The sequence below is a fragment of the Diadema antillarum genome, unplaced genomic scaffold (genome assembly GCF_040938485.1).
Source record: "Diadema antillarum isolate AM-2024a unplaced genomic scaffold, OU_Dant_1.0 seq00003224_RagTag, whole genome shotgun sequence".
Taxonomy (NCBI): domain Eukaryota; kingdom Metazoa; phylum Echinodermata; class Echinoidea; order Diadematoida; family Diadematidae; genus Diadema; species Diadema antillarum.
The window spans coordinates 106,206-133,829 of NW_027273809.1; the positions used below are offsets into that span (position 1 = coordinate 106,206).

General features: G+C 38.1%; 1 protein-coding gene across 1 annotated transcript; it reads right to left on the reverse strand.

Annotated features, from left to right (window-relative positions):
- Positions 1–12: 12 nt before the first annotated feature.
- On the reverse strand, positions 13–27,246 carry LOC139715288 (uncharacterized). Its single transcript, XM_071626866.1, has 19 exons — positions 27,123–27,246; positions 23,662–24,204; positions 22,212–22,370; positions 21,171–21,449; positions 19,019–19,276; positions 18,081–18,242; positions 17,455–17,583; positions 16,620–16,713; positions 15,881–16,009; positions 14,785–14,920; positions 14,012–14,218; positions 12,546–12,695; positions 10,317–10,462; positions 7,044–7,121; positions 6,355–6,507; positions 4,293–4,420; positions 3,405–3,506; positions 2,263–2,543; positions 13–1,578 (listed from the first exon to the last, which is right to left on the reverse strand). Exons 1-19 carry the CDS (start codon positions 27,137–27,139, stop codon positions 92–94), a joined length of 4,638 nt encoding a protein of 1,545 aa, XP_071482967.1. The 5' UTR covers positions 27,140–27,246; the 3' UTR covers positions 13–91.
- Between the last annotated feature and the right edge of the window lie 378 nt (positions 27,247–27,624).

Sequence of the window (27,624 nt, forward strand, 5' to 3'; positions counted from 1 at the left end):
ATTCATCCCATCACCACTTTTAATTTCTGGTTGACCAATCTCTGTATTTGTTTTCACAGCATACTGCATACATTATATCTCATACATCATCCTAACTGCTGCTATCTTCACTTTCACTATCGTCACTACTGCTGCTTTCTGATCTTTCCTTCCTATTTCTTTTCAGTTGAGATCTACTATTGGATTTCTGTTCCCTCACACTCTCTTCACTCTCACTGTCATCCTCACTGCTACTACTGGAGTTTGTCTCATCACTGCTATCTTGACGGGTTTCTCTGTGTCTGTGTAGTTCCTTCTTTTGTCTCATTTCCCGCTGTTTCTTATTCCTCCTTTCTTCATCTTCACTGCTAGTATCCTCACTACTACCAGACTCATCTTCACTTTCACTACCAGAATCTTTCTGGTTGGCCCTCCCTCCTCGCTGTGCTTGCCTTCTAATCTCCTCCCTTCTCTCCCTCTCTTCATCCCTTTTCTTCTGATACCTACGCTCATCAGATTTCTGTCTCTCTAACTGATCTCGGTCTACTCTCCTGCCCCTGATGCTCTCATCTCTGTCTCTTTCAGATCTTTTATATGCTTCGTTATCTTTCTCTCTCCCCCTCATATTTTTACGGTCCTTTTGGGCATCACCACTGTCTCTCCTTTTTCTGCTCCTATACTCGTCTGTCCTGTAATCTGCAGCATCACTATCACTCCGACTCTCTTGCTCTCTCCTTGTCTCTTCATGATCATTCACTCTCCTTCGTCTCATCCTCTCTTTTTCCACCCTTACATCATCTTCACTATATTCTTCATTCCTTCTTCCCCTTTTCCGTGATTCCTCCTCTCTGCTCCTTCTATCATGACTTTCCTTCTGTCTGTACTCCCTATCTCTGTTCCTTCGTTTTTCTGCATCTCTTTCCTGCTGGTTGTCATCTTCTTCATACCTGTTTCGATCTCCTTCTCTGAAGCCTTTTTCTCTTCTCTTCATATCTTGTTCTCTCTCTACATCCCTGCCCCTCTTTCTAGAAGACCTTTCTTCCCTCTCATCCTCTCTCCTCATCTTGTCTCTCGATCTCATCATTAAATCTTCATGACTATCATAACTTTGTCTTTTTGCACGTCTGTCTCTGTCCTTACGTGCATCACTATTTTTCTTTTCCTCAGTGTAGTCATCTTCATTTCTCTGATCAACATTGGTTCTACCTTTCTGCCGATGATCTCTTCTGCCATAATCACTGCTGTCTTCCTTTCTCCAGCTCTGATCATAATGTGATCTTCTCTCCCTTTCAGTGTCCTTCCACTGCTGCCTCTCATCCCTTCCATCCATGTCTTCTCTTCTGTCTCTTTGTCTTCTCTGATCTCTTCCTCTTGTTAACTTTTCTTGAACTCGTTCTTCAACATCACTATCTGGACTTCCACTGTCTTCTTCTTCCCTATGTCTACGTGGATTCCTCTTTGCTTGCTGCTGCTCCCTGGGCAGTTTTTCACTTCTCTTTTGACTTTTGCTCCCCTGATGTTTGGAGTCCTTTGAACCTCGCCCTGCCTTTGTTTTTTCCTTCCTTCTTCTCCTCTTACTGCTGTCATCTTCGCTGGTATCTAAAACATAAAACAAAAAATTCAAACTATGTTACACATGAATGCTTCCCAACAAGAATTTGCTATACTAACAGATGGTCTGTATTTACTCATAATCCTGAAACATATATGACCAGAATATTACAATAAATATGATACAGCTGACAAACAACTGAGGAAAAAATGGTTTGCCTCAAGTTTGAAATTCTACAATGAAATTGCACTGTGGTTGGGAAAATATTGTTCAGAATTATCAAAGGACCTTCCTGCGTTTGCCATACAGACTTTTTTTTTGACTGGTGGTCAAAATATTTCAGAAGTCAACTGACATTTTGTATTTCACTTTCATTTTGGCATCTACCATCCATTATCAGAAGTGTAAGTTCAAGACTGAAACTTTGCAGCAACAAGTTTATTTGGTATGCTCCTTTACTTGACAGAATCATCCGCAATTGTGCCAGGAATATATTCTTTTTAAATATAATCATAAAAGGGACTTGTTCTTTAAAGTTCAATATTTAGTCATGTCATTTCCAGTCATTGTGAACAGGCTTTCCACTGGTGAAAGCAATAAGCCTGAGTAAGTTACTTTGCTGGAAATCTTTATAAGAGTGTTCTTGCAGTTTATTTAATGAAAGCATATATTACTTTTTATTTTCTTAAACACATTGTTAGTCGAGTAGTCGAGGATACATATTTACTTACAGGAGCTTTCTTCTTGGCTTTCTTCTTCTGATGAATCCTCTTGATCACTACTGGAAGAATCTCTTCTCTTCTTCTTCCTTTTCTTCTCCGATATCTTTCTTTCATTCCTCTTTCTCTTCTTCCTTTCCTCTTCTTCATTACTCTCTTCACTGCTGCTTTCCTTTTCCTCCGAGTCACTATCGCTGCTGTCATCACTATCATCACTGTCGCTGGCTAGCAATGGCTGTTGTTGCTGCATGATTTGGCGCTGAAAGTTTTTTAGATGATCCCTGAGTTCATCACTGTAAGTGGGGTAAATGAGTCATTGCATAGTCTGATCAGAAGCAAATCCACAATTACGCCTTTGAAGATTCTTTTTATGTAGAAAAATTGTGCAATTTATTGGGATGCCTGCACATTTTTGTGAATTCAATTTTAATAATCATTTGTCAGAAGTATCGAGCCTTCATTTACATTTATATATGACCATGCATTAAAGGGAGGGTACAGTATTGGTGGAGATGAGAATTGGGCTTTTATCTTTTTGCAAGATACCAAGAAAACACTCATGATATAGTACAGAGCATACCATTTTAAGAGGAATTCAAAGTTTATTTGATGAAAATCAGGTTTCGAATGACTGAAACATCCAAAAACAAAGTAAAACAAAGCGATCGTAATAAAGTGTGGGTCCCACACTTTATTAGAATCGCTCTTTTTGGGATATCTCAGTCATTTCAAAACCAATTTTCATCAAATGAACGTTGAATTCCTCACAGAATTACATGCTCTTTCATATTTCATAAGAGGTGTCTCATTATCTCAATTTCTCAATTTCTCAATTTGTTTTGTTGATTGCACTTGATAGATTAGACTATTGGGCATCCACTAATACGAAAAAATCTTTCAACTATTTTGAAATGGAATTTAGACAATTTTTTTAAAAAGTGTAACTTTTTTTTTATACACCCTGTAGTTTACTTGAGCTCTTGGCTCAGATGACCTTGATATGACAAAAGAAGAAAAGATGATACAGACTAGCTCAATACATAAAAGAGTGGTTAAATGAGGAAAAGCAATCAGGACATAAGGCTACACACAGAGTTTGAAAGAGAAAGGGAACAAAAATCCACACGAAGGAAACAAATGGAAGCAAAACGTACGTAAGTCCACCAAGGCCGATAGTAGTGAAGAAGTTGATGGCAAATCTGGTGTGAGCTGGGTTGTCTCTTGGTAGGAGTCCTTCAAAGAATGGCTGAAGAGTTCTGTTGAAAGGATATCATTTGAATTTCCAAATCAAATCAAATTACCATACAAAAATATCACTGTGCATGTATTTAACCAGTTCCTCCCGCAATTCTCCAGGAGCTTTCAATGCCCCCAAACAAGATTCTTTTTGCCCATTGACAGACAGTGGCAATGCACTTTTCCACAGTCTACTGCATGTGCCATCAAATGATGGAAAACACCAATCAAACATGAGGTATGAATAGAGTGTGCGCTGATGGACTTGCAAACTCTTTAGTTATACACTATAAGGGCACCAGAAACTGGTCAGTGAAAGTCAAAATCTAGTGAGATCAGCTTTGGTGGCGACATACATCTTCAAAATAGCATACTACTATGTTGGTAAAAGGTAAATTACACAAAATTATATACAGTTTTGATATAGAAAAAATAAATATGGATGAAGAGATGCTAATCTTTTGATCAAAGTCATTTTTCTAATCAGTATGGCAAAAATAAACATGAATAAAGGCCACCAATGCAGAAACTCTTTGTCTACATTTCAGGAACCTGGTATACCAGGTTGCTGTAGATGAGTTGACGCTATGGGAACCTGGCAAACCAGGTTCCTGTAAGGAACAGGTTCAAATCTCCACAGTAGGAAAATAATGCAAACTGCAGTCAAATAAAGTCATTTGAGATAGGATGGAAAAAAAAAGGGGGGGGGGGAGGGGACTGGGAACATACAATACTATGAAACATCAATGTCAATTTGTAATTCGTGTCATAAATATATCACGTGAAGATTTGCCAGTGGCGCTTACGGGTCCTTTAGTCGTTCATTCAGCTTTGGTAGTCCCATGTACTCTGACAGCTCCTGAAAGAGGATTTTGATGAAGATGCGGCTTGAAGATGTCGTGTCATCTTCATTGACACAAATGTTAGCCATCACCTGGAGGAAAAGGATGCGAACAGGTTGCTGTCATACCTGATATAATGTGCATAAAAATTGTCTCAATGTGTTGTACATTGGTATCTATCAGAATCTATGAAACTATCATCATCAATAACATCCAATTGTTAATCACAGTCATCATCTAAAGCAGGATCCTTGCCTTTACCATCAGCTCTTAATCCTTCCACCATCCTAACAATAGCTTCAATTAACTGCTTTATAGGATCACTGTATCAAGCACTGTTTACTACATATATTTCACAGGCCTTATTTTTTTGGTCAAATGTACACACATATGACTAGTTCACATGTGGATAATATCACAACAGAAAATCATAGCGACTGATTGAGAAATGAATGCTATCCATTCTAAGAAAGCCAAATTAACTGGTGTCATTGCTTGGAGACGAGGAATACAAAGTAGATTACAGAGGTGTGACAGTACTGGCCCAAAAAAGTCTGAAATATGTGGAACTTCTGATGAAGAAGTATGAAGTGCATGAACCCTAACTAGGCCGGGCTATTTAGGTAGATGACAAAGCAGGGGGGGGCCTCCCAGGGCCCCCCCCTCCAGATCTCGGTCGTCGACCGCGCGATCGCGACGAAAATTGGCACACACATTGTACCATAAAGTACCATAAAGTTAATTTTAAAAGAAATGATCACTTTATGCTAAATTATGCTAATTTATGCATAATGATTATGCTTATTTATGTATAATGATGCATGAAATCAGACAATTTGGTATAAATTTTGCCTGTATGCACAGTTTGCATTGAAAGTGTACACAAATCTACGTTTTTGAGCAATTTTTGGTCTGACATGCATGTACGTATTTATGCGTAACTTTGGAACCGCGTGCCCGGGCATCGCAAATTTGGTGTCAAAAGATGCAGGAGACTCGAAAGAAAAAAGTCATGAAACGTCATGAAATGTCGCGCCTCAGGCTAACTAGGCCGGGCTATTTAGATAGATGACAGAGCGGGGGGGGGGGCCTCCAGGCCCACCCCCCCTCCAGATCTCGGCCGTCGACCGCACGATAGCGACGAAAATCGGCACACACATTGCCTATGATGTAATCTAAAGTACCATAAAGTTAATTTTTAAAGAAATTATCATTTACGCTAAATTATGCTAAATTGTGCATAATGATTATGCTAATTTATGTATAATGATGCATGAAATCAGACAATTTGGTATAAATCACTTAATAAAGTTCAAAACAGGCACATTTTTTGTGTAAATATTCTTTTTAGTGTCCTTAGCAAATGCAAGAGAAAAAATTGTACCATCAGAAAAAATTTCTTAAGTATTTTATTGTTTTTTAAATTTCTTATGTATGTTTTTCACTGTTTTTTCTATGAAATTTGTCTGCGACATTACTCCGAACAAGAAAATATGTTATTAATTGATTCTAATCAATAAAACCCTCACATGATCACGCTTTTATGTAATTTGCCTGTAAGCACAGTTTGCATTGAAATTGTACACGAATCTATGTTTTTGAGCAATTTTTGGTCTGACATGCATGTACGTATTTATGCGTAACTTCAGAACCGCGTGCCCGGGCATCGCAAATTTGGTGTCAAAAGATGCAGGAGACTCGAAAGAAAAAAGTCATGAAACGTCGCGCCTTGGATGCATGCATCAGTGTACATGTATGTGCATGCGTAATCATGTTACAGCATGTTGATGGTGACTGTAAAGCATTGGTTACATCTGACACACTCCACACACAAGAGAGGTGCAAGAGATCATATGTAACAATAAAAAACTGTGGCATTTAATTCATATAAGCAAACATAATACCGTTGCAATTATTTCCATGAAATAATATGTGACAGCAGCATTTCTTAAAGAAACCAGTCAATCTGATAATATTTTTTGTGACTTTCCACACACATCCGAAATAATGAGGATGTAATATTTACCGTCCAAGAGATGGCATCTGTGTATAGAATGTGTGAAAAGAATTTCGCCACATTCCTTAGCTTGTTGGTATCCAGTCGATGACAGGTCTCATACTGTTCTGCAAAGATGGCTTCATACTGCTGGACATATTCCCGTTTCAGCTGACAAAATCGCTGTAAAATGAGAGAACAATGCCAATTATGTCTCATTATGAAGTAAATACTTCGTGCCCATTCCCCTGGGCTGGAATAAGCTAAGGGTATGCCTTCATAGAGATAACAAGGGTGAGGGGATTGATCGAAACAGTATATATCCTGCTAGAAAGGCACAAACATTTATCAGGAAATAATAAATATATACACTTCATACTATGTGTATGCATACAATTTTAAACATGTATAACACATGTACTATTATAATAGAAAGGTACATGACTCAAAATGAATCTAGAATTCAAGCATTTAAATAATGTTCATCATTACTTGTCAATAAATATTGAGCTGAATTTGATATAAACCTTCAAGAGTCAGCTGATATATTCATTTAATGATGAAATTGTCCATTTAACACGCAATTCCAAACCATGAAATAGACTTATTTTCTATTCAAACATTACTTCTCTATATTGAGGCTTGATTTACTGCTCACAATTAAGCTTCATGAAATATGTATTTTATTTCTTTCACAGTTTAGATCTGAGACCACCTACCTGCCCTAGTAATCCAAAAAACTTCTCATATGTCCTCTGTTGAGCACAGCAGTCAAGAATCATCAGACACACCTCTTTCTGTGATTAAAAAGTAAAAATCAGTCCTCTTATTATCCTTTTAATCACACCACCATACTGATTATCTTCTACATTCTGATAATCCCTAAAATGTAATGTAAGTGTACTCTCATTGTTATCATATTCTTGAGGATTAGAACTATGTCAAAAAAAGACAAGCATAATACCAAAAAAAAAAAAAAAATCTGACATCACTGTGAATTATGTGTGCCACATCCTCGGAGCCCAGATCCTGTGAATGTTTCTACAGAAAAATGACACTATATAAATGCTGTTTCATCATCATCATCATCATAACATTGGTGAATGCTCCAAGCTTCTCATTTGTCTCCTGAATTGATCTGTTTCACCTGTTTGTTGGGTACTTTCCTTCATTGAACACCTAAAGTCCATTCTCCCGTTTGGCACAAGAAGACTGAAATGCTAAAATTCGTTGACATCTTTAACCTTTGTATCTAGCACAATAAAGCCCCCGTTCCACTATGCCGTTCTCGCTACGATTTGACAATTTTCTCAGGTCGGGAAGGATCGGGTAAAACCTGAGCCGATCTGGACACAGTACGATGTTAGAACGCTCTAAGTACGCTGCAGTTACGACTACCAAGTGCTTGCTACGCTCTTACTACGATGATCGGGAATTAGACATTGCGATCTCTGCCGCTGCCGGTACGCTTTAGAATGATGTAGCTACGCTGTTAGTGCGATGTTGCCGATGTTATCCGATCAATGCACGCTGTATCTACGCTCTGAACGCTCTATACGATCTTATCACGCTGTTACCCCGTTCAGAGAGCTGAAAAGTGCCCGATGTGCCCCGATGTACCCCGATTCGACTGTGGGTCAGCAGTCAGTCAACTTATTAGCATGCAGAACCGAAGAAATATACTGTGGACCTCGAAGATTCATTCTTCTTTTTTTACTTTTGATTTTCAAAGTTGTTGTTGCTTCGTTATTCTCACTACTCTTTCTTCATCAGCGAGCCCGTGCTTCTGTGGCTCCAGTGCCCTGGTTGTGACCCACCATTTCCCTCTCCTCTCCCTCCCCCCCTCCTTGTCCACCTCGGACTTACTACCTTCTTCACTACTATATCTTTCTATCCTCTCATCAATTTTTTCCTTACAAGAGAGCCGCCATGTGTTTGTTAATGTGCGTCCGTATGTGTGCATGTATGTGTGTATTACTCTGTCTGTATTTTTTTTTTTTGCTACCGCTTAGGGAAATTTGTTGTTGTTTTTTGCAATTATATATTTTTCTCTATGAGGGGACTGCATTCTAATACTACAAGCTCTGCTTTTTAGCAGTCCCCTCCATTTCCTGTATCTCTTTTACAATGTTATTCTGTTCATCGCATTGTGGTACTGGTTTCATGACGTCTGTGTATATGAGCGTTTCTTTGTATTTTTTTATAATTTCTTTCTTGGAAGTGAAATAAATCAACTTGAACTTGAACTTTAAGAGCCTCCTCAACTCACGGTTCTTTTGCAGTAATGCATTGTATAAACAAAGACGTGTGATTTTTCAAAGGATTTTTCTTGATGTCCTTGCTTTTATAGTCCGTCTTCCTCCAGTTGTAGATGATTTCATATTCTTCAAAATTCTGCTATGTCCTCTTCCTCCTCTTTCAGCATCACGTGCAGTCTCTCTTTCTTCGCCTTTTGGGTAGCTGCTTCGCTGCTTTCTTCTCTTCTTTTTCTTCATCTCTTCTTCTTCTTCGAAAATTACAGCTAAAATTACTTCCCGTTCTTGTGCCGATGTTACTACGCTCAGAAAGACCTTGTTACGCTCATCCCGCTGCGTTTACGCCATCATTACGCTCTCCCCGCTGCGTTTACGCTGTCACTACGCTCTCCCCGCTTGCCATACGATTAAAAATATGTCAATTTTGATCGGGGAGATCGGGAAGAAATTTTGAACCGGTTCAAAATTTCTTCCCGATCTGAAAAACTGCCCGCTCCAACCCCGACCTCCACACGCTGCTGCTACGATGCTTCCGATCCCCGTACGCTTTTGCCGCTCTCTTCCGATCTGCTAGATCGGGACAGATCGGGGTCCAAATCGTGATAGTGGAACGGGGGCTTAACATTTTTGGTGTTTTATATCACTTGCAAAATCAGAGCAATATCAGAATTGGACACTGATCTTCAACCCCTGGCCTTGAACACATGATTTTATCAAGATAATTATGATCATTCACTCTCTTTTTGATGGTAGCCTTACATGAAGTTTAAAGGGATTGTACAGCTTTGGTTGAGGCCTAATTTCAGGTTTCCAACATTTTTTGGTGAAATAATGAGAAACCTCTTATGAAATATGAAAGAGCATGTAATTCTATGAGGAATTCAACGTTTATTTGATGAAAATTGGTTTTGAAATGGCTGAGATATCCAAAAAAGAGCGATTCTTATACAGTGCGGGACCCACACTTTATTACGATCGCTTTGTTTTACTTTGTTTTTGGATGTTTCAGTAATTCAAAACCCGATTTTCATCAAATAAACTTTGAATTCCTCTTAAAATGGTATGTTCTGTACTATATCATAAGTGTTTTCTTGATATCTCGCAAAAAGTGAAAAGCCCAATTCTCATCTCCACCAATACTGCACCATCCCTTTAAACTGATTTCAATTTGATTTTTCTTTTTTTTCTGTTTTGTCTCCTGAGAATGTACTTCTTTTTTTTTTTCTGAGAAAATGTGTTAATTAAGAATATGGCCTTTACTACCAATACATTCATCTTAATAAATGTAAGGTAGAATTGCAAAAGACAAAGTTTAAAACTTGTACCCATTTAGTTTAATTTCACTGGGCAGTCTTTTTGTAATTAATTTTTTATGTCCAGGGAGTTTGAATCGCACTAACAAAGAAGAAGTTTATAATCATGTTGATGCGAATTTGGAATAGAAGCAAACTAGTCCAGTCCTGCAATTTATTTAGACTGATTATAATGTTGTATACTCTATTTATGACTTTGGAATCAATGCCTTTGCAACATCAATATTTGTTTTCATATTTTCATGGGTCCATAAGCAATTGATACATGGATAAAATGAATTTCTCCTAAGGTTTGACTTCAGTTGGCTTGGATGCCTCCAAATTGTACAGAACTTTGAAGGGCCTCTAAATTATGCCTAATATGAAATCATTCAAAAACAGAAAGTTGAAATGGGTAAATTATGAGAAGATACACGAGACTCACCTCCTGGCCTGGTTTGAAATCCATTCTCAGCATCTTGTGGGCACACTCTTCAAAGTCCAGACTCGACTGGATAGTAAGGTAGATGGTCCGTCTCAAGGCTATTAGGTTGGTCTCTGTGTTATCTTGAATATCTACTTTCTCTTGCTCTGTTTTACAGGACATGAAAAGAAAAAAAAATAAACAGGAAGATTTCAAGGACAATGCCCTAGATTACATTATTTTCCTCCAACTGGATTCAGATGATGTCCATATGAAGATGTCCGTATGAATTGTGTTCATGAATGAAAATGATATTTTAAGAGTTTCTGTAGCCATGGAACAATATCAATTCTGCTAACAGGTTTCTGGACTAATGGATAAGCATGTGATTTTTATTTTTATGCCTCCGCCAACGAAGTGGCTGGAGGCATTATGTTTTCGCGTCGTCCGTCCATCCGTCCGTCCGTACGTACGTCCGTCCGTCCGTCCGTACGCCCGTCCGTCCGTCCCGTTTTGTTTTTGTCGATATCTCAAGAACCGTGTGGTGGTTTTACATCAAACTTGGTATGAGGGTATATCCTGGGGGGATAATACTTTGTTTGGATTTTAGGGTCACGGGGTCAAAGGTCAAAGGTCACAGGTTATTTTTGTGAAAAAAAGGTTGAAATTTCATGTTTTTCTCTTATTTTGCAAATGGTTCAAGGTATCTTCATGGAACTTAGTATATATGCATGTACCGATGGGCAGTGATTACCTAGGGAAGTTGGGGGTCAAAGGTCAGGGGTCAAAGGTCAAGGTCAACTCCTCAAAATATCACTACTTTCCTTATACATGTATTTATGCAATGCCTGAAGGATCTTTTTTAAAACTTGATGTATGCATGTATTACCCAATATATATTCTGTGGGAAGTTTCTTGCCAAAAGGTCAAAGGTCAAGTGAAAGTGCTAAATTGCACTTTTTCCTCCATATCTCGAAAGTAACTCAAGGTATCATCATGAAACTTACATATTTATGCATATTCTACCTAACAGTGATTCTCTTTGGAACTGTGAGGTCAAAGGTCAAAGGCCAGGTTTAGATAATACTATTTTACCATTTGATACTGAAATTATACTTTTTCTCAATACCTTGAAAATTACTCTATGCGTAAACTTATAAAAGGGTCAAAAGTCAAGTCAAAATCATCAGTTCCCCAAATACCTGCACTCTGACATTTTAATCATTCATCCAATTGAACCTAGTTCTAGGAAAGTGAACATTCAGCACATTTGTGTCAAACCTGTCATTTTAATATCTTGCCAATTGTGTGAAACTGTCATCACTCATTGTCAAGACATTGTACTATAGACCTATTATGAGAACCATGCATTATGGCGGAGGCATACCAGTCGCCGCAGCGACATTTCTAGTTTTTCATTTTTTTCATTTTTTTTAATTCTTTTATTCTTTTTTTTTATTATAGAAATTCCAGAGGCAACTTGGTTGATATGTAATATTGGTTGGTGACCGAGTACTTTGCTGCTCACTGACAGTGCTGGTTTGGCTGGGAAGGATAACGGTGAGAGCTGAAATGCTGCTTCCTATCCATCCCTTTAAATCTTCTTTCAAATAGATAATAATAATATCACAAACATACAAACAGAACGGAATTGAGCCAGGGTGAGAGAGGGGCATTAGCGGGGGCCCTTGCTGGTATATCATTGACTACATTCAAATTACCTTTTCAGAGGCCCTATATATATTCACAATGTGTTATTATTCACTTTAATATAAAGGCATCAAAACACACATTTAGCTGTTACTGTCATTAACATTTTACATTCTTTGCTTCTGAGAATAACTAAACACGATGTAATGTGGCTGTACTACTTGTTGACTCTTGGTTCCACGAAATACACAGTATTGGGCTACCACGACCACTTTGTGCCCCCAACACCAGAGAAAGATTCTTGCCAACTTTGATTAAAATCTGGTTATGGTTTCAACAATGAAACATGGACATTACTATTCAAAGATAAAAGGGACAAATGACTGATAACAGACAAAAACTGATCGCCCACAGCTCTCTTAAGCCCTTGGCCCTGGTGAGCTAAAGAGCCTCTGTATACAATATTAAGATTTCTAAGCACTTTTCTCAAAATTCATAATTATGCAGATCTTGAGTTTCATCAGTTTGCATGATGTTTCCTGTACCCAACTCATAAATCTGTTTATATTTCTGAAAATCAATCTTCTTCTTCATTCCTACCTTCAGCCTCCTCTTCATCTGATTCCTCTTCACTAGAACCACTTCCACTGCCAGACTCAGAGTCCTCACTTCCCTCATCCAGGATCTCTTTACGAATGGCCTTGTATTTTTCCTCATTCTCCACATACTCCGGGTCATGCTTGAAAACATCTACAAAAATGACACCAAAAAGACATAAAATGAAAGAAGCATTTCTCCTGTTAGCGTGGCATTCAAAAAATAAATTGACACTGACCATACAAAGAATGGGGGGGGGGGGGGGGGGGAGGGCACCGGGGTAACCCAAGATCCCCCTGATCGCTACCACACTTTGCATGCATATAGTGTCTGACATGCACTGCAAGAATACATATTCAGATTAGTTGCAAAACAAATGACACCCTGAACTACGGTTCAATAATTATGCTCATGTGATAATTTTCATGATTTTTGTACATTTTGTGTTTATTTCTCCAGTTAATTTACCTTTATAGGTTTTTGGTGATATCAAGGTATGACAACTGATTCTAGTGCACAGTAAAATCATGCTACAAAACTCTAAATTTCATACACTTCAATTGATTTATTGCATACACAATCAGAACTGTGCCTCATATAACAGACATGATTTTTCTTGTGTTTTATTGTTGTTATAAAGCTGATGGTTTCTATAACTTATTTCTATCATATCATAGCACAACTTAGTGGAACAGAGTTGTCTATAAAAGCAAAATATGGATTCTCCATGTTCACGTATGCCTTTAGTTCACAGATGAATAAGAAATATGTAAACTTTCAGGAACATTCGATCTTAAAAAAATAACCTAACATCACAAACCCAAATTTGGAACCAAAGCATACACAAGACTCAAGAGCCCTGAATGGACATTGTAAGGTCTTTTTGCATTTTGAAACATAGAGGGGGTCATGATGATCCCCCTCTTCGTCTCACAAAACTAATATTTGTACATATATACTTGAAATGAGATTTTGAAATGAAATTTATTTACCAAACAAACATCGTCAACAAAGTCACAATAATTAATAGTTAAGATATAGTTTGGCAAAAAAGAACTGGCAATAGCGTGCAGGCTAGTCGAGGCCAGTCCTTTCAATGATATAGATTATAATATAATGTATTTACAATATTTACAGAAGAATTGTTATATGTACATAATTATTTACATGTTTTCATAGGGGATCATTATTATATTGATAACAGATACTTTCGCAAGGATATCCGAAAAACATTACGGGTGTTTATCTTTTTGACTTCTCACTCCATTTGTGATGACTGATGACTTTGTAGAATGTAACACCAGAAAAAATAATATTCGATTGACACACTAATTAAGAATATCTTCACTTAAAACAGTTTACTGGAAAAAACAAAATCTTTGAATTCAGATCAAAACTTTACAAACCAACAACATAAGTGAGTCTTAAAAAGTGGAAGATATGTCATGGCTAATAACTAAATGTCTTACTCAGTCCATCTTCAGTATTGTAGTCATCCTCCAGGGTGAGGAGGTGGGTGTACTGGTCATCTTCCTCAACAAGGTCCAGCTCCTCCATAACTGAGGGGAAATCCTTGAAACCATCCTTTCTGTTGGCAAAGAGAACCTCCACCATGTACTGTACCCTAGTCTCAATGCTAGCTTCATGCAGGATGTTACGAAGTCGCTCAAATATGGCTGAAGAAAATAGAAGTGATACAGACCAGTCAGGTCATACATTAATAGTTATCAGACACTTAACACCAGGCAAAGTATAAATTCTTTTTTTTTTTGTAAATACTGGCCATGTTTAAGGGCACATCACTATATCAATGTGTGTGTGTGTGTGTGCAAGCATGTGCATACAGTATTATCATCATTATTGTAACTTAGTGTACTATCATAGTTATTTGTACAATTATTTGTACAATTGTAGAGTGTACACTGCAAAGAATCTCAGACAAAGCGCACCAATCATGGCTCCCTGAGCAAAGGAAAAGCCAATTCAATAGATCTGGCTCACACGCATCCCTTCTCAAACCTATCCACATGCACCAAGCTTGCCAGCAATGGAACTGTGATAAACGTTACATTATCCAAAAGCTTTAATGACAAAATTATTTCTCCCATCACCCCCCCCCCCCAAAAAAAAAAGAGATAAAAGAATAAATCATGTACAGCATCAAAAATCTGGTATGATGGTTTCCACTTGCCAAGGACTCTAGCAGTTCTACATTGTAAAAGAAGCTTGCCACTGGTCTTACCATGGATACCCCTGGGAGATAATTCTGTCAGTTTTTGTCCCACTTCTTTGAGGAAACCAACAGCCACCTCAACGCTGTCATCAGTAGCTTGTTCCAGAAGGAGAGTCAGGATCTCTAGGGATAGTACCTCATGGGCCTGTTCAGACAAAATATGGTACAACAAGTGATATGAGCGGTACTGAGACAAAGTTCACCAAAGGCACTTCCATTCAAGCAGTGTAAACTAAATTTTACTTCGAATTCTAGCAAATGTTCGTCCAATTTTGTTTCAAGTACAGAGTCAAACTTGTCTTGGCAGCCACCTGCTTTAAGCAGTTACCAAAATTCCCCCGAGAGAAATGCTTTTTTGAAGATTTTTTTTTTAAAGATTCCTTAATTTTGAGGCTTTGGAGCCTCTTGAGATTCCATCACTTTAGGGGTGCTATCTACTTAGGTTGGTGAAAAACCACTCTGAGGTTTTCAAGAAGAAGCTGAAAATGCACAAAGTTTATGTAAGATGCACAACAACCAATGCACAATGGATGAAGCATGCCGGATGTTGATTGATCGCAATAACGCCCTTGAACCCTGTGCAGGTGAGCTAAAACTGTCACACCCCTTGTCTTCTGTTATCAAGCTAACATGCATAAATTTTCATGGATGAAGAGCCACCCCTTTTCACCCAATTCACAGCCTTACCACAAAAACCTTGTTTGGCCTATTAAGGGCTACAGTATCTCAATGCAATGTAATATGGCTGGGGAAATTCTTGGTCTGGAAAGGATAGGGTTGTTGTTTTTTATCATTCCCCGGTCACTTTGGGGGACCATCTAAGAAATATGAGCAATTTTTGTAATTTCCGCCCATATGAATGATTCGCAAGTTGCGAATGCTAAAAACTTATGGATGCTAATGAAAATATTATATTCATTATTATTATCATTATACATGTAAAAGTACTATAAATTATGGAATCAAAGTTTGATGATAGTCAATGTGAATCATGCCTTTAGTAGAATCACCGTTATTTAATACATGTCAAGGTGGAGTATTTGCAATAGTCATTTTTTTTTTTTTGTTTTTGTCTGCCATCCTGGAGTGAGTAAAGTCAACTTACCACTTGCTGATTGACAAGATGGGCAATGAACCTTGTGGAAGACAGACAGAGCTTCTTGTCATTACGCCGATACCCTTTCTTGAAGTTGATGATGGATCTTCTCAGGATAAGTTCTCCATTTTGAGGAAACTGTTGTGAGAGGCATGCCACACATAAATAATACAAATAAGCACACAAACATACACAAAAACACGCAAATTACAATCATACATGTCCAGAAACAGAAAATTATGAAAGTTTAAAAAAACATCACTTGAAAAAAAACCCCAGCAAGTAATCTTTCATTCTTGGGAGGAGAAATGATTAAACTACTGTAACCTCAATGAAATTTCATTTCTTTTCAATACCTTCAAAAAATAATATCCAACATCCCAAAGTGTCATGATATAATAATAAATATGATCACATAAAAAGGAGTACATCATATTTTTTCTCATCACATAAAAGTCAGTCTTATTCAGTTGTGACAGAAAGTCTTTCTAAACTACACAAAATATACCAATGATGACATTCTATGCCATACACTCTGCTATCCTACACTGTGCTACAGTCTTACAGTTTGTACTTCCATTTGCTTAACATGAAGATATAATCTCTTCTATAAAATGAACAAAATGAACATGATCACATTATTGTAATGTCAGCCTCTTCTTTTGTAGTTCCAATGTGCCAATTTTGTTTCAAGTTCTCCCCAACACTGACTATAAATGTCAATCTCATGACTAAAACAGTGACTAACCTTTGTGTTGATGATGGCCACTAGTGCAGCATAGACATGTGTGAAAGTAAGGGATGCTGCTTGTGCCTCTATGACAGCCTTGGCAAGCCAGCCTCTGTAGAGAAAAAAAGAGGGGAACTAACTGTCATGTTGCACAGAAATTTGAATTATAATTGTAATCAAGTTGGATCAAATGCAAATATACTAACTGGGATGGCATGCTGTCTGCATGTCAAGTTTGAAAACAATAGCGAGTGCGACTACAATACTGGAAAATACTGTGACTTACATGTTTTCAGTAACAATTCAGGCCGCTGTGCTGACTTTGCCAGCTGAATCAGTTTGAACCAAGTGCAAGGGCTAAATGTGTTGCAAAGGGGCATAACCTTTATGAAAATACAGGGATGCTGCAAACTGTGCTTGCAAGGATGGAGAATGTTTGCTGCTTGCCTGCTTGCCTGCCACGGTGCAACACAATCAAATACAAAAGTTATTTGATATCAGAAGCTGCAATCAATCATCACTTTCTATACAGTACAGAAGAGATGAAACATGACAGATTTAAATGGCAAATCAAATTAAAGGTACCATGGATGAATATCACACCTACGTGTGCAGTCTTAAACAACCACAGCTCTGTGTAGTAAAAACTTCAATATGTTACTCTTTCATTTGCTAACATTGTACCTGACTTGTAACAATCTTAATTTTTTTTGATGGATAAGAACACCTACTTCATTCAGCATTAGGTATCTGGAATACAACAGGCATACTATGGACACATGGAACTGGAATACCTTTTCCATTTTATTGAACAAAATCACTGCAGGATTAATATCATATTTGCTGGACTTACCGTCCTCTAACGATGTTGAGCTGAAGCATTTCTTGCACAATCATGGGTAGATTGGAGACATTAGCCTTGTTCACCAGACCATTGATGCTCTTCTTCAGAGCTTCCCAGGAGATTCTCTGGTAAGCAACACTGAGATCAGAATGAAAGGTAATACATCAGCACAAAGGAATGAGGTGGAATCACCTAGCACAAAAGAACAATTCTTTTGAACCATCAAACAAATTTCTGTTCATGGAATTATAGAACAAGAGGACAGTTTCACTCTCTCCAACCACACACTTTGTAAGAATTTTATTTTTCTACAACGTACATGACCGACATGGAAGAATCTTTCTTTTTTTATTGAATTATCTCAGAATGTTGGAGAGAAGAACTAGAATATAACACTGTACCAAAAGACACTCTAATTGTACACTGAAACCATGTGGGGTATACAAGTATCAAACACAGAAGTGGTAATCATGGTGTGTTTCTGGACAGTCATACCATCAGAAATGCCTTTGATAAAATAGCAAAATCTTTCAAAGATGAACCTGCACTTTGGAAGTCTGCATTCTTATGAAAAAAGGGGTTGCTTACAAAAATATTTAATCTACACATCACTACAACTAGATCATCAGCACTACCTTGTCTTATCTGTAATCTGGGCTTGCATCATGCGAAGCTTGGCTGGTGGGATGTAGGCCCCACCTGTCTTGGTCAGGATAGGGTCTGGCTCTGCTTTCTTCTTCTTGACAGGTGGTGGAGCATTCTCCTTGCTCTCTTCTTCATCTCCACTTCGGTCCCGCCTGCAACAAAGTTACACAGATGTCCAAGTGTACGACTGAAATCAGCACAGAATAATTTATTCATGCAATATGGCAAATTCATTTTGGTAATTCAAAAGAGAGATGAATATCTTCATGATTCATTGCCTTCACTAACATGACCCTATAAATAAATCACATATGTAGGCTGCCTAATGGTAACCCTGCAGCTTCATACTGTATATTGGATATTACACAAAGACAAAGCATTCCTCATTTATTTTCAGGACAAAGCAATCTCCATAGTGCCCTTCACAGTATATGCTGTTGTTAACTGTATGGCTTTATTCTATGTTATTAGTGCCACAGCTTTACAAATACAGTGGACTCCCGTTATAACGAAGTCCTCGGGACCGGCAGTTTTCTTTCGTTATATCAGAATTTCGTTATAACCGAACAAATAAACAATAGAAATACATAGAGTGGATGACATTGCAACCCAAATTTTTACTTCGTTATAATAGTGTTCATTATAACGGGAGTGCACTGTAGAGTAAAAGCGAAAATTTTGGCAGTGTGGAAATTTGTGCTCATTTCGTGTGACATGACAGTAGGGCACAAAAATAGAAACGTGCAAATATTTTTGCTTGCAACATGTAGTAACATTCTATCTCTTTGATTCTGTGACATTAAAAATAAGCAAAATTAATTTTACCCAACAAAGAGGGGGAAATTACTCACACGAAAATTTCCACTTTTACAGTAAAACAATGTTATAAAAAGGATCCTTATGATGGTACTAACAGATTTCACTTTACCTTCTGCCTGATTTCCAGCCATCTTCTTCATTCTCTGCTACTCTCTTCTCTCTTCTGTCTGCATCACGTCCAGCAAACCTTCTCTCTCTAAATCTCCTCCGTGCATCCTCGTATCCCTCCTCCATGTCTTTTTCATCCCCTTTTCCCCTATCCTGTCTGGAGCTGCGATTTTGACGAAATCTCTCCTCGTATTTGTTGTGCATCCTGCTGTAGTCATCTGGTGATCGAGAGCTTTGACGACGACCTCTCTCTTCCCTCCTATGTAAACACAATAAAATTCTGAATTCTGTTGCTGACGGTATTTCCAAAACTAACGTGCAGTATCTTAAAATATACTGTACACAGTAAAACCACTAATCCAGAGATTACACATATAACATGAGACCAAATGAAAATTAAGAACAATCTGCAGCTCATTTTCAGTGATATGCTCTGTTGTATCACAACCAAGGAAGTTCAAAAGATACAGAAGCACTTCAATTACTTAGTTTCAAATTGGCTAGTGGCTGATTATGCATCATGGAAGGAAAAAAAAACAACTACTCAGCATTCACAAGTAACATGCCGACCTTGATGCAAACTCCTTGACATGCTTCTTTGATGGTATATTTTTGACTACATTGTACAGCACCTACACTGTACCTCAACAGAGGACCCTATATGAAACAATAAACAATGCATTATTCCTTACCATACAATATCTATACAAATGTACATGTCATCTATCCTTAATGGTTCAATTTTTATGAAACTTCTACCATTCTACTTTACCTTTTGTTACTTAATCTCTTAAAGCCATTTAGAGGCATATTGAATATTGTGTGGATTTGCATTTTAAAGGACAAGTTCACCTTCATATACATGTGGATTGAGTGAAGGCAACAATATTAGTAGAACACATCGGTGAAAGTTTGGGGAAAATCCGACAATCCGTTCAAAAGATATGAATTTTTAAAATATCTGTGCAATCACTGCTGGAGGAGAAGACTATTACAGTGTATGATGTCACATGCGTACAACGATACAAGGAAAATAAAAAGAGAATTTCACAAAACTTGGCTTTCTGAATAAAGTGCACATTTCTTTGACTTGTTACTAACTTATGTTAGGGGTAATATTATTCCCCCTGACATCTGAAAGAGAGAAGTCGAGTGTTGTTTTATTATGTGAGAAAAGTGAGAATATCTTGAATTTTCTTTATACTTTCTTTATATAGTTGTACTCATATGACATCACAAGCCATAGTAGTCTTCTCATCCAGTCGTGACTGAGCAGAAGCTAAAAAATTCATAACTTTTGAACGGATTGTCCGATTTTCCTCAAACTCTCATTGATGTGTTCTATTAATATTGCTGCATTCACTCAACCCACATGTCTCTGAAGGTGAACTTGTCCTTTAAGCATTCCTTGCTATTCTGCTAGCAAGACTAGCAAGACATTTGACCTCCCACCCCATAATCTTCTTAGGTAACAAATTACAGTGTATGTCATCACTGGACATTCCTAGCTACATCAAAGGGCTGGAAAATAACATGTTTTGCCAAGATTCGATAACATGCTGGACATGTGTAAAATTATTGTTTGATTTGAATGGAAACCATCGACATCAGAACACATGAGGATAAAAGAGAAAACAACAAATGCTGAATTACAATACGGTTAACCTATTGTTACAACTGATTTATGTATTTCAGTGAATAACATAATTTCAATGAAGTAATGATTTATCTCTTTCCACTACCCAGATCCATATATCTGTATGCATGATTTGTATACACTGTATTATGTCCCTTCAATACACATGTCAAGTGTCAAGCACTTGAGACATGTAGAGCTAGCCTGCTCACGGGGTGTGTACAATGTATGCATTGTTCTTTTTTTTTTTTCTTCTTCTTCTTCTTCTTGTTTTACAGGGGTGGAGGGATGAATGAAATTACCATGAGGAATTCAGTTGCTTTTGCATGAGTGCTGCCAATACAACATAAGTATTGGTGCAATGAACAGGACAAAGTAGCATATGACATCAAAAGTTTCAAGCAAGCTCTGTAAATGTTTGTTCTGAAACATCTAAAAAGCAAGGAAATAATGCAGATTCAGACAGACACTGAGAATACTAGAGTGTAGACACTAAAATAAGACTGCTATACTGCACCTTTGATGTGATCGATCCATTCTACTACCACTTCGTCTGTGTTCTCCATACCCATCTCTTCGTTCATCCTCATCTCTTTGCTTCTGCCTTGAGTCTACCTCTCTTCTCCTCCTCTTCCTCTTTTTCCCATCTGTGTCATCCTCTGATCTGTCCTCCTCAGCCTCTTTGTTGTCTTTGTTTTTTTGATCATCCTTGTCTTGCCTACCATGGATGATATTGCTACCAACCATGCTCTGCATCTTGTTTGGTTTTCCATCATCACCATCTGACACATAATCCCTAGAAAGTCAGATAAAGATAGTAGCTTTGTACAAGATTTGCAATGAAATTTATTTATCATGATAAATTGTAGTAATATCCTGTCAGATACAACACAAAGACAAGACGAAAACTGCATGAATTTTTCTGATTTTTTTTTTCAATATGTATAAAATGTTCACTGTTAGCAATGGAAAAAAAAATGCATTCATATCACTACCCAGCATCAAATCTTGTGTTTTGTTTTGTTTTATTTTCCTCAGCAAGATCACCTGTTTTGGAATGAGCAGGGTGCTTATGGGCACAAGGTGGAGATGTGCTTCTCACACAAGATTTGAAGGTACACTGACATAGTTACATAATAACTACAGCAATTCCACAACTAACTGCAGAGTGCAGTCAACAGGGATGTTGCCCCTTCTTGCACAACCACTGTAAGTGCAATTGTAACGGTGGGCTTTACTATTATTATTATTTTTTAAACAAAGTCCATTGATCTTGGCCAGTGATCTTGAGGATCGACCCTTAATCTTCTTTTCACCCATAAAAAAGTCCCAAATTAATTTCTTGTTATCGTTCTAAATTACATTCCCGGTATAAAACGACTTTCAAGATTTGGCTGTTCATCCTTTGGATCAGGAAAAGGATGATGTTTGAAATTCACACAGAATTGGCCTTTAGAGCTGCCCCTGGGCCTCAACTGGGCCAGTTAAACCATTTGAATACCATTTTCCCTGCCCCTGGGAATGGCTCCTTTCAAAATAGGAAAAATCTGTCACTCACCAGTCTTCACTGTCCTTCATCTGCTTCACTTGACTCTGTAGAATGCTTTTGACCCGGTGCTGCCTCCAGTCATCACTATCTTCACTGCCATCACTGCCCCCCTCATCCTCCTGCAAGCGACTTCTCTTTTGCTGCTGCTTGCTGTTTGGCTCTGATGTACTGCTTGGTAGAATCAAAAGACAAGTATCAGATATGGCATTATCTGACATGCATCAATTTTCTTTTGCGTAATGTACATGTATACTGAAGGCTATCGAACAAAAACAGGCTTAAAGCATGGACTGATTGCCATGTAAGGTTTCAAATAAACAGTAATGTTTGTATTTCCTTCTACACCACCTGACACTATCTAGAATACACTACTGGAAGATCAGTTCCACTTTCCTTTTTCATTGCCACATTACAAGATGATTTTAAGTAAAATTTGGGAATGCCTCATACCAATCAAATGTATTGGCAATGGAAAGGTGTGCAAACACCAGTTGCTTGAAATGGTACATCTTGGCTATTGAATCTGACTGTGAAACCTCATCATATCTCAAAATCCACTTAGTTAATCTTCCATTCCCTACACATATATCCCAAAGGCAAACAATCATAATACAAAATTGATACAATTGATTCTACATGATCATATACATGTATGCTCCAAATGGAATTAACCAAGGAGGCTTCATAGCCGGAATTCCAAGTGGCTGTAATGATTCAAACAGTTGTCAGTTTTCTATTGATGTACAAAAGAATTCCACAGGTGCATTTGTGCCTTTCATGATTGATGTTCGATGCTGCCGTCTTGTTGAGCAATCTGAAGATTCATTTTTATCGTAAACATAATGCTGACTATAATTTGCGTGTTTATTTAACAAACGAAATGATATTTCACTTCATGATAAAGCATATAAAACAAAAGTCAATCCCGTCCAGAAATTTGTGCAAAAGTGTAAATCAGAGCTGTATCATGTGAAAGCATTGGAAACTGTCCCACACCGGAAATCCAGTTTTATCACTTTTCCATTTAATTTCAACAAATAAAACTGATATGGAATAATCTATAAGTCAGTTCCTCATTGATCAATTGTATATATCAAATTTAGTAATTTTCATCTTTTTCAAGTAATTTTCATCTTTATTTCACCATTTTTTGCCCAATTTCTATTCGCGCATCCCCGTGTCCTTTTCCATTATATATCACCCATCTTTTAGAAGAAGGGATGGCAAAAGGTAGTTACCATCACAAAGACATATCTTCTATAGAAAGTGGCTGGTGATTATGCAGTGAGACACAAGTCAATTGTCTATCTGCACAGCAGATCCAGTTTGGTACATGCTTCAAATATTTTCGACTGGCAGCATCGAATATCTAGCAAAGGAAATAAGATGGTTGTGACTCCATTCTCTTTAAATAAACCTCCTTGAATCAACCAAATGGTTAATTTTAGAGACTACTTACCTTTCCTTGAACGTCTCAAAGTCTGAATCTTCATCTGCACCAACAGACAGCTCATCTTCTGACTTGTGGTGATAGTTAAGATCTGTTTTGTCACTTTTTTCCATAACTTTCCTCCTTGCATGCATTTTTTCTGGCATGCTTTCCTCTTTATATGACTCCCTATTATCACTGTCTTCCCTCTCTTCAAGTCTTTTTTTACTACGTGGAGATGACTCCCTGCCACTCTCATCAATTTTTTCTACTTCCTGTTCATCACGATGTGCTTTTCCTTTGTCTCTTCGCCCCTCCTTGATCCCCTTTTCAATAATCTCTTCACTTCCCATGGGCAATCTGTCCTTTCTCTTTCTCTTCGGCTGGGATGGAGATTTATTCTCATTGCTAGAGCTGCCATCATCTATTTCTTCCACTTGTCTTCTTCCACGTTGTTGAGGCTTGTCCCGTCTCATTTTTTTGGGAGAGGGTGAGCTGGATCCACTGCTAGATCCACTGCTAGAAGTTGAAGATGGTGTGGAAGACCCACTATTGCTGGAGCTTTCACTGTCACTGGTATAATGCAATACAAATATGTAGGAAACATATTTTAGTAAATGGATGTAAAGAAATATCCTTCATATTATTCAGATGCATGGTGATTTATAGGGGAATATGACAATACATACATGTACAAATGTAAAAACAAGCAAACACAAAATGCATTAACATTCTCTGAAATCTTGTCATTTAATCATGTCATATTTGGGGCTAGGAGTTGGTGAGAAAAAATAATTTGAGAAAGATTCTCAGCAATACACTGCTGGTTTAAGTATGACCTGTGTACAGAATTTGCCCATTCCCTGTACACAAAATTACAGACTAATCACAGAAAAGGCCAAAGTCTCAGCACTCTCCAATGACCCAACTCCCAACTTCTACATTTCAGTTGTGCTGTACTTTGAAACCTACAAGTGTACACCCCTACAAGGTACCCTCTATTGCAAAGACATGTGAAGTTCACTTAATGCTTTTCCAACGTGTATTTACTCTATAAACTGTATGGTATCATGGCAATTGTTTTGCTGTTGTTCTTGTTTGTAATTGGGTTTTTCAGTAATACTGTACTTGGACATTTTCAAATCCCTAATGAAGAATGGAAAACCACTGCGTGTAGTGTTATGTAAACATTTTGTTCTTTACATGTAATGCTTTAAATACAGGGGTGTCAGTTTTAATGTACAGTACAGCTACAGTGTACAGTGTTGATATGTTGAACACCTACCATACTTATATAGATGGTCTACTACCGAACAGTAGATATCCTCCAAAAGGCTCCGTAAAACTAAAAGGTGCTTAGATTGGAGGTGTGTCATATGCGGTCAATCACCAAACACGAACATAAGGTGCTAGGTTAATGGTCATTTCTAATTCTGTTTTGAAAACTGACCAGACGCCCTGCGAAGACGGCGTCAGACGGACTGTGATACACCAATCTACTAAAGACCCTCGAACACGGCCACACAACAACAAAACTGCTGATAATTTCTACATTTGTATCACAAATTTTGCGAATCACTCACATGAATTGAAATGCTTGGACTATGAGCGTGGTATATCAGTCCATAGTGAGCCCTCACACAACATACTGTACACTGAGCAAAAAGTCCAATCTTAACCCGGAATGCTGTGATCATCGCTGGGCGCTTCAAAAAAAAATCTTTCCCAGCTTTGAACGATGCAAATTGCGCTGCTAGAGTTTGTACGCCCACACGGTTGACAGTGCCCCCTTTGCCCACCATTTTGCAGTGCTGCGCCGACATTTCGAATCATTTCTGCGATTTCTACAATTTCTGCGGCGTATACAATTAAAAAAGGCTTCATTTTTCAGTAAGTTGTGATCTGTATGTCAATATCGATAGCTAAAGACGGAATCTAAATAGAGTAAGAGCCCCAATTTTCGGCCAGCCTCCAAAATCCGGACACTTGTCACTTATCACAAGACAGCAAATTCTACTGTCACAAGACAGCAAATTCTACTGTCACAACACACCCATATCACATCATTTCACATACTGGCACACTGGTTCACCACAGGAACGTGCCTGAATCACCTCTCAAAACCTGTCTCAAATCCAAAATTTTGCCGTCAAAAAATGCAGAATCGCCACAACTTTTCCAAAGCGCACGCCAATTAGGTCCCGTGTAAAGAATCAGGGTCGCCAAAAAAAGCGCTAAAAATCGAAAAATTACACCGTTCTGTTGCGAGATTTTTCGCTTATCGCAAGCTCAGTGTGATGGTATCCTCAAAAACAAAAGAAAAACAAAATCTCCGTATGTGCCGATGCAGTGAATAAATGTACAGGGACTGAATGTAAGTGCAGAGTCACCAAAATTCGGACACGAATGGGTGCCGCAACGTCGCCAATGCAACCTTGTGCCAACAAAGCATGGCGCGCGCTCATTTTTCAGCGGCCTTGTATGCGTATTGATATTGCGCACGTGTCCAAATTTTGGGGAATTGACAAGGTGATAATATTTGGGGATTCTGTAAAATTTTATGATGTATTTAACAAAATCAATATTGGGAAAAAGTAGGTTGATATATATTTAACATACATTATTATAGATATAATTTTGTAGAGTACATGTATTATTTCAGTTGAAAAAATATTGCAAAAATGCTTAAGCGTCCGAAAATTAGGGGTTTTACTCTAGATAAAGTTTTCATTTTACATAATCTGAGTAACAAATATTGTGTAATAAATTCAGAATAGTGTCGGCGCCCCAGAATTTAAAGATTACATTACCTCCAGTCGGTACAGCCCTGTCACGACTTGCACTTGTGTACAGCAACAGGGCTGTGTAGTTAGCTGTATACAATCGTAGCTGTAGTCTGCTGTAGACGCTAGTTAGGGTCGCTGGTGGTGCAGTTACTGTCTAACATGCTTGATCAACATTGATCAATGCAAAACTTGTCTAGCCCTGTTGTCCTTAGGGCTTCAGGAAAAAAAAAATCCCCTATGCTGTATAGCCTAATTAATGTGCATTTGTTGGGCATGGATCATCAGCGCGTTAAATGTACAATTGTAGATTCCTCCTTCTACTCCGTTCTAGGAAATGAATAGGAGCTCTGGGCCAGCTTAGATCACAGTATGTGGGACCGAACGAAAATTTGAAGCCATGACACAATGCAGATGTGCACAAATGTAGCGACTCGGGAGTCGACATCGACATCGAATCTGCCGAATGAGAAAACACACACAACATGCACACCAGAATGTAGGGTTCCTATATCAAAACGCCAAAGTTCAGTTGCGGCTCCAGTCAAAGCCCAAAACGTTAACAATGTTACATGTTAACGTTAAAGGTTCCTTAGTGTTACACGAGTCGTAGGTCGTTAGTCGTTAGTTTCAATATGTTGCTTATTAAATTTGAGTTTATGTACATGTACCATTGCGAGACTGTACGATAATAATAATGGAAGTTACCTGTTCGTGTCCGACATTTCGCAGTCTGTCTGGCCACGAGGGACGCATGCAGGTGAAAGATCAAAGACAAACTGCACAACAAATTCCTGCAACCTGCAATTCTGCAGCACTTACAAAGCCATCTCCGGAGAAGCATCGGAAACGTGCTTGTAACGTAACGTAACGTTATACACTGGCGTTGTGCTTCCCATCATTACCCCACTGAACTGGTTCTCGTCTCGGGGATACAGATCTCGTACATAAACCACGAGAGGATCCTGGACAACTCGGCCTTAGCGTGGTACTGCAAATTGTATGGTGTATGGAGAATTGGGCAGGTTCTCTTTAACAAGTACAGTAGAGAAACGTTTGGTAAATTTTTGGGCGAGGATTAGTCAAGGAAAAAGTCTAAGCTTTCATACATTATTCATAAATTGTTACGCCAGCTACATGATTGTGGTGAGTTTGAATCAGAGTGGATCAAGAAAGTTAGAGGTGTTTTAGATAAGTGTGGTATGTCAAA